The sequence below is a fragment of the Elgaria multicarinata genome, chromosome 3, assembly GCF_023053635.1.
Source record: "Elgaria multicarinata webbii isolate HBS135686 ecotype San Diego chromosome 3, rElgMul1.1.pri, whole genome shotgun sequence".
In the NCBI taxonomy this organism is placed as follows: domain Eukaryota; kingdom Metazoa; phylum Chordata; class Lepidosauria; order Squamata; family Anguidae; genus Elgaria; species Elgaria multicarinata.
The window spans coordinates 90,502,682-90,511,564 of record NC_086173.1 but is presented as its reverse complement, the minus strand read 5'-3'; the positions used below and the strand labels follow the sequence as shown (position 1 = coordinate 90,511,564).

Below are 8,883 nucleotides of genomic sequence, written 5' to 3'. Positions count from 1 at the left end.
GTGATCTGTGTTCTCCTTACCTGTCTCGCTTTGGCGGGTTATCTCTGCGGTTTCCCAACTCTTGTTTAAATGAAATTCAAGGGGGAAAGGGGGTGGGGATGGGGTGGGGAAGAAGCGGGGAGAGAACAAAAGAAAGCACGCTGATCGCTCCATTGATCGAGACTCAGAGATTGTGTTACATTTGTTGGGAACGTGTCATGTCACAGAGAGATTTGGAAGACTACTTTGAAAGCTGGTGGTTTCAAAAGAGAAAACGGGGGGTGGGGGGCACCAGCACTTTAAAGGTTAATTTCCTCTGCCGAATAACAGGCGTTTGATCCAAGCACAACAGAGAGTAGCTTTTCGGTCTCACTGGCCAATGAGAGGAGCCAGTGGGCGGAGCAAGGATGCTACAGAGGCTGGCTTAATGTTGGGGTTTTTCTTTTCTTTAAAAAAAAAAAAAGGAAAAACATTTCCTCTCCCCTCCCCCGTCTTTTTCTCTCCCCCTTTTTTTTTTAGTTTAGTAAATTAATGCAGCAAAGAAAGTCTCAAGATCTGGCGAGTTCTAGTGAGGGAAAGATGGGACGAGGAAGAAAATGGACTGGATCGAGAGACCACTGAGAGACTTTTCTCTTCTTCTGTTGTGATCACCATGGGAATCCCAGCCCCATGAAACTTGCCCTCGCCTCCTTTCCCCACGTTAGCCCCGAGCAATGGGACACCTTCCCTGCAGCAATCCTAACTTCTTCTTGGGGAAAATATCCCGGCAAAGCAGGAATCGGCAGCAGCAGAGAAACGTCGACCGCCGCCGGGGAAGCCACATTTCCGGAACAATGCAGCAAATGCATCGGGAGGATTGCAAAGTCCCTTGGATATAACTGAGGAAGACACCCCAGCCGCCCGAGGAGATTAGCCGTTGGGTCCCTTCCTCCCACCCATGCCTGTGTCCCCCCCACATGGCCAATATATTCTCGTGGCGTCCTGCCTGGTCCAGAAGCCCCGTGCGAGCGCTGGGATCCCCCTGAAAGACGAGGTTTTCTTTTGCAGGGACCTGGTCATCCAAGCAAGACTGTTCACAACACAGCGCTGGAGTTTAAATGCCCATTTTTTCTCTCCAAGGTGCTGAAACGTGTGGGGGGTGGTTTCCTGTCCAGGGTCCTGAATTCCCAGCGCCTCACCCGTCTAAGCTCAGCTGCCTCCTTCGCTTTCCCACGCCACCTCTAACTGCAAGGATTGTATACAAAATTAGCAAAGAGGAAATTTCCACCATTTTATTCAGTCTGGTATTTGTTTATTTTTTTTATTTTGTTTGTTTCTAAGTGTCAATTTATTGTTTCTGACTCGTGGACTACAAAATCCATCCGATCTGAAAAAATGTGTAACCTCAATGCACTTGGAGTCTACCTTTGGGAGACCATAGTATTCTTCAGGTAGGCTGTTTTCTAAACCACTGAGCTAGGGGTGTCTGGGTGTTTGAGATTGCCATCATAGATCTGGTATGTTTCCTTAGCTTGACTCCTGCATGCCAGAACACTCTCAAGTCATCTTTTGGGATTTCCCCCACATACCTCTTCTCCCCCCCCCCATTATTTTCTGTTTCTAATTGTTTAATCCTGAGTATAAGGACTTCTGACAGCTTTATTAGTTACTCGGTGTAATTAGCACTGCATTCTCTGTCTGTAACCGCAGTGCTGAAAACACCCGGTGCTCAAACTGGTAGGAATGCGACAACTAGTGGTGACAGTGAGGGTTACACTTGTCTCCACGAAACAAAATAATTCATTTTCCAACTTAAAAGAAAAGCAAGTTAAGATGAACAAAGTGGATTATGCTTCCATCATCTATTTATAATGCAACCTTTAAAAAGAATTGCTTTGCACCAGGAGGATTATTCCTATTGTGCTCAACAGGCTTAATTCTACTATTTCCCTAATGTGAAATTGTTCAATTTTTTGAAACTTTACGCACAAGTTTTCTCTATCCTTCCCCCCCCCTTAGTAAAGATTTATCTCTTTTTGCTTCAACTGTTTTAAGAAGGCAAGATTTTCAGTGCAATCCTGTACATGTTGAATCCAATAGAACTTACTCCCAGGTAAATGTGTACAAGATTGCAGTCACTGTGTATTTTTTATTATTATTTGTCTTCTAACTGTGTGTCATAATGAATACTACCATAATACTTCTCTCAAAAGTTCTTATTAAGCACATGGAGGGAGCGGTAATTGTTGATGATCTGCCGTACTGTGTGGGAATAATGCAATCTTCTGAGGTGTCATAGACATGCATTTGGGAACCTGCAGAGTTCATCAGTCTTACACTTCATTTGAGTAGCATGAGTGGAACACTTAACCCTCTATGTGTTTTAGAAGAACAATATTTTGTGTTTTGATAAAGAATGCTGAACCATACTGTCAGTGCCTATGTAGTTATGTAGATAGATAAAAGATAGATAGACCGACCACACACACAAGCACACACACACACACCATTGCAAAAGCCTTTGTTTTTGTTTCCTCCTCCTCCTTCTTCTTCTTTGGGTATCTCTTGCTTTCTTTACACAGATATACTATTAGAATTTCTTAGATTGTGAAAGTGAATTAGCTTTGTCCTAAGAATGTCAAGGTCAGTGCTGGAAGCTTTTCCAATCTTTCAATTAATATTTAGTAAGGAGTGTATTTGCCCCATCAGAGGTCATATTATAAAGGAAATCTACATGGTCAAAGCATACACATGCAGTACTTGATTAGAAATATGCAGTCTGGCAAACAGTTGAGTTTTAAACTGGACTACAGTGGGGCTTAAACTGCCTTAGTGTGTACAGGATTGCAACCTTAGTTCAAGATAAATGTGCCGTATGCTTTAATATCTGATATGCAGGTGCCTTTGTGGAGTATGGTCAAACTAATCCCCATGCAGGATGGTGAACAGGTATCAGTGGCATGCAAGGAAAATGTGCAATATTTAAGAAGAGATATCAAGAGGGTATGATGTAACATTGCATCCATAATCAGTTCAGAATGTCAATAATGTTTCTGGAAAGGAACTAGAAAGCATTCAAATGAAAGTTATAGCAGGGTCTGAGTATTGCAGAGAAATATCATTCCATTAGTCAGTGGGTTAGTTCAAAAGCAGGGGAAATATACCTCTATATTCCTCTCTCCCCATCTTGTTACAGATTAGAATATATACATTTCCCACATTTTATATAAAACATGTGCATGCAGACGCATTTTGAAGGAGCCTGATCAACTGAAAGTCTTGTTACATTCCATGGGAGTTTTAGCAAAATATGCTAACAAAATAAACTTTGTGATCTCCCTACTTTTCATAGAAACAAGGGTGTTCAGCTTTAAGTACATGGGTGTTTTCTGTTATTCATTGTAATGAGCCTTCTTGGTATAAGGAACTTGAAGCAAACTTAAGTTGTCATCTGCAAATATTTCTAGAAGCAACAGTGGTTGTAGAAAAGAGTTTCTACTTATCTCTAGTGCATTCCATGACTGTGGTACTTATTTGCAACTGAAAGTCCCAAACATTATTTCACTCACAAATCATTTTTGAGATTTTAGCGTAGTGGATTAAGGACTATTTGAGAAGTTAATATAAGCCAATTATTCCTGTAGAGAGTGAAGTGTTATACTAAAAACGCAACTACCTAGTAATCCAATAATCCAAAGTAGAACAGAAATATGGGGTGCATTAGATAGAATTGGATATCCACCCTCCCCACCAATCTGTCAAACCAAAATAGATTTGGATTGAACTAAGAGTCAATACTGCGTCAACACATAATCTGCAAATTAAAAATAAAAGAGGAAGTTGAAAACATACAGCAATTACAGAGAAGAAAACTAAGCTTCTGTTTAAACATAAGGCCTTCTGTAAGCCATTAAAACCTACTAAATCTGTAGGGACAAATAACATCTGGTGTGTGATTGCAAACATTATGATATTGCCAATATAATATTTGTTTCTGTTACACTTGGGGCGTTTTTGAAAGAATTTGCAATTTATTCACTATTGCCATTTATAGATGAAGTTCTGTTATCAGTATTCCTATAGATATATGCATGCCTTCACAGAATGAAGTGGTTTCAGCGTATAACTATTATAAACTTGTGAAGGGAAGAAGAAATTTCATTTATGTTGGACAAATACTGAGGTTTCTCCACCAACCTTGCCATGTGCATAATTCTACAAAGCTTGTGCAGTTATTAGCACAAAGGAGCCTTGCTTTATTGCATCCTCAAATGCATGTGTAAAATTTTGCTCCCAATTAATATGGAGATATTGATATGTCGAAACACCTACCTGCAAAACAGATTTTATATATATATATATATATATATATATATATATATATATATCCTATTTTTCCATGCAAAAAGTCTTTGCAAGTATGAATGCGAGAGCTTGCAAATATGATAATTTTGTTTTAAAATGTGCCATGTTTTCAATATAGTCTCATCTGTATCATCTCATGGTGTTAAATAATTCTAGCAAAGCATAAAGATCATAGGTGACCACTCAAACTGCAAAACAGCTGGTCTATTACAGACATAAGCTTGGAATGTGCAATGATGAAAAGGAATATTGGTGTTTCTTTAACGTCCATTAAATTGGATTGATCTTGATTCTTGGATACCTTGTGCTGAAATAAATTAGATGAAACTTCCCAGAAGTTAAGTAGGTAGGTAGGTAGGTTGACTGGCTTTGGATTACAGGAAACGTAGTATCTGAGGCTATGTTTCACCTCCGATATTAGAACCAGACCTGTTGTACATGAATCAGGCCTTTCCTGTAGTGATGGATTTTTGCTAAGAAGAATTACAGTGAGACCTGGTTGGTATACTGCAACTTGCTGGCCATTTATAAAACCTGTTGGATATACTTATTATTACTTCATATGATATTTTCCTGTGTTCTTTTGATTTCCATTGCAAACACAGTCTAATAAATGAGAAGTGACCATATTAAAATTTCGGTTTTTCCTTACCTTAAGGTTAAACTGATCAGTTTTTTATTTATTTATTTATTTATTTATTTATTTATTTTTGCCATCTCCCTGGAGCAGAACTTTTTTTAAAAAAAGGGAAATGGACTTGCCCTTGAGCCACTAAAATGCAGCCGAGATTCCAGATTTCAAGTTGGTCCACTATACCTCTGCAATGCTGGATAACATTGCAGTGAAACTTGCAAATGAGGCCGCAAGAGAGGTTTCTAGGACTATGTGCCTCATGCTAGCTATAATCCCTGTTGTTCTTCTTTAAAGGAACTCTTTGCGCACAAACTATGAGGAAGACGTATTGTTGTGCTAGCCAGAAGTCATTTTAAGGGCTTTAGCATATTTTTAAAATAAAGGTTTTTGTTCTCATCCATGGAGTCTATAAAAGCAACAGCAAGATCCCCTTTTAAGTAATTATTAATACCTTGAAAAAATAATAGTCCAGGCCATGTATTTTAGTTTATTGTCTTCACATTTCTATGCTACATTATATCTTTTTTTAAAAAAAATCCATATTTCTAATATTCATTTCATTATTAAACAAATTACACTTTTAAAATAATTTCTATAAGGTTCATTAGGATGACACAGATATTCCTCTTCCCACTTCCTCAAGACTATGGGATGCCTCTCTGTATTTGCTTCTTCTCATGCAATTCTCAAACCAAAATTCAGAGAACCCTTTTGATATTTTATGAACAATCAAAATAATACATAATTGCCTACAAGAGATACTTCAGAATGAATGCATTCCAAATTGGCATAATTTATCAAAATGCAACATGGAATACAGCTATGGTTCATTGCTGCTTTTATCCCTGCTGGATTCCTGTAAGATATAGAAACTGACCATCTAGGTTAGTCCAAAAGTACATCTAGTCTACCATTTTATTTTTGCAATTGTAACCATCCCAATGTGCTGGGAAGCTTAACAAGCCTAATACTGAATTGCGATCCAAATGTTCATAATAAGGAACAGTAAGAACTATTGGATCAGTCCAAAGGCCTATATTTAGTCCAGTGTTCTGTTCACACAGTGACCAACCAGCTAGGACAAGTGTGCATGTTGACTATAATGCTGGAGGGTAATACACAGTTATCAAGACTAGTAATCATTGATACCCTTCTCCTCCATGTATTTGTCTAATCCCCCGTTAAAGGCATCCGAATTGGTGTCCATTCCTACATCATTAGGTAAGTAGTTGCCACACTTGCTCTTACTAGAACTTGGTCTGACTAGAGCTCTACTCTGTGAGAAGCCTCAAGGCTGTGAACTTCTTCTTAATCTTGAATGGCACTTGAGTGGGGGTCATAGAAGGGAGGGGCCATAGATCAGATGCAGAGCACATGCTCGGCATGTTCAATGTCCCCGGTTAATCTCTCACATTTCTGGTCAACAGGATCAGGTAGTAGGTAATGGGAAACAATTCTGGCTCAGACCCTGGATAGCCACAGGGCAGTACTGGTCAAATGGTCTGTCCTGCTATAAAGCAGCTTCCTTTGTTCCTAAAAATAAAAAGGAGGGTATTTTCATCACGGGCAATTGAAGCCATCTCAGCCTTTTGTGATCTCAGGTATATCAAATAGATGCTTTCAGGGTTAAAAAATGTTGGTGGATGTTGAAAATAATCTTAGGTTGTCCCTTTGTTTGTACAATGCCTCTGACTACATCCTCAACAAGCTGTGTGTGCTAGATGGAGTCAAAGGATAAGGAGAGAGGGAGTCGTTCACGTACATTTGCAGACGTATATTAGATCTGAACAATAGTCCTACAGGCTGAGGGGGTTCATTGCTTTCTCCACAAAATGACTCAACTCTATAACGAAAGCACTTGGAAGAGAAGATGCACTGCAGCAGCCACAAGTCCCCATGAGAGGGTCGTCCTGTCACCTCACGGAATTCATAACACCCAATTCTCACAAGATTTACTCATTTGGTCAAATCGCATTAACGTTTCCAGCATCTGAATGTAGCTGTTAGTCAATGTCCAGCAAGAAATTAATCTGGGAAGTCAAACCAACAGAGAAGTGCCTCTGCTTTTCTGTTCAGTGCCCATGTCAAATGCTAGCGCATGGAGCCATTTCTGTGTAAATGCACAAAACCTACTTTATCAAACCTAACTGCAGTTTATTGACTAAGGAAATGTGATGATATTTTTTTCAACCTGCCTCAAGGTTGTTGGAGAAACACACAGCTCAGAATATGAGTAAATACTAATTCAGAATTAGAATTTTATACGGCCCCATTCAGACAACGTGCTAAACCATGCTGCTTAACCAAAAAATGGTTAACAGAATGCATTAACCTTAATACGTTCCATTAACCATTTTGTGGTTAAGCAGCATGGTTTAGTGTATTGTCTGAATGGGGCCATTGTCATTTATCCAAATCTATAGGCTTGAACATCCAAAATTACAAGACATAAAATGGCTGCTAAGTCCAGGTTTTTAGATTGTTTACATCTGCTGATGTCAGAGGGTTAAAGGGTTTACTGCCTACACCTACTAGGCAGTAAATCCAAGTATTTGTGGTTGTTCTTACTTCTGCATAAGCATATTTAGAATTGTGCTGTGAGTGGACGTTCACAGCGGCTCCCCCCCCCCATTATTTTCCATATATTGTTACTCTGATTAGTTGTTGTTACCTTAGTTGTTGTTACCTAAATCTCCTATGCAGATTTAGACAGGGAAAAAAGTCCAAGTCTAGCAGGGGAATGCTGGGAGTTGCAGGACATTTTTCTGTCCAAGCATCAGTAGGATTGTATCCTTAGTTAATTTCATGTTTCTAATTGTCTTGAGAACTTTTAGCGGCAGCATCGCAAGGGGGGATTAATATTTCCATTCCTTAGCAGGGGGATGCATTCCACTGGACCTCATTTCCATGTCTAACTGCAAAGCTGCAAATAGAATTCTAAACACAGTTATTTGGAAGTAAGTCCCATTGATTTCAGTGGGACTTTCAAACAAGTCTTCTTAGGATTGCAATGTTTCAAGTTATTTTGCATACTGTCAAAGGATTTGGATAAACCTAGGGTGACCATATGAAAAGGAGGACAGGGTTCCTGTATCTTTAACAGTTGCATAGAAAAGGTAATTTCAGCAGGAGTCATTTGTATATATGGAGAACCTGGTGAAATTCCCTCTTCATCACAACAGTTAAAGCTGCAGGAGCTATAGTAGAGTGATCAGATTTAAAAGACGGCAGGGCACCTGCAGCTTTACCTGTTGTGATGAAGAGGGAATTTCACCAGGTTCTCCATATATACAGATGACACCTGCTGAAATTCCCTTTTCAATACAACTGTTAAGATACAGGAGCCCTGCCCTCCTTTTCATATGGTCACCCTAGATAAATCAGCATGTTAAAATGGATGAAATAATTTACCACCTAAAGAAGTGGCTTTTGACTGTGTTTCCCATGACCCAATCAAAGACAAGCCTACTTTTGCATGTACAAATTGACAGGAGAGCAAGCACTGGAAAATAAATCACCATACTCAAGTGTTTCATTGGTGAGCTCATTTCATTGGCTTATTACTTTTCATCCTCCTTTCTTGTCATAAAATATCCATGATGTCTCTCCATAGAATATCCATGATACTCTCTCAAATTCTTAACTGATAGACCTGAAGTAAGAATCATAGAATCATAGAATAGCAGAGTTGGAAGGGGCCTACAAGGCCATCGAGTCCAACCCCCTGCTCAATGCAGGAATCCACCCTAAAGCATCCCTGACAGATGGTTGTCCAGCTGCCTCTTGAATGCCTCTAGTGTGGGGGAGCCCACAACCTCCCTAGGTAACTGATTCCATTGTTGCATAGGCTGGGATTGACAGCCTGCTCTACTCAAAGTTCTTAGGCCACCATTTTCCAATAGTCTTAAGCACTGTGCTTTTATCTA

The 8,883-nt window shown here is 39.5% G+C and overlaps 1 protein-coding gene across 1 annotated transcript in view; it reads left to right on the top strand.

The window, feature by feature from the left end:
• The first annotated feature begins 766 nt into the window (after window positions 1–766).
• GLRA1 (glycine receptor alpha 1) overlaps window positions 767–8,883 on the top strand; it is an 85,084-nt gene continuing 76,967 nt past the window's right edge. The window contains exon 1 of the mRNA XM_063120893.1: window positions 767–1,409. Within this exon, the coding sequence (XP_062976963.1) occupies window positions 1,354–1,409 (56 nt within the window). The 5' untranslated portion in view covers window positions 767–1,353. The remainder of the gene's footprint in view (window positions 1,410–8,883) is intronic.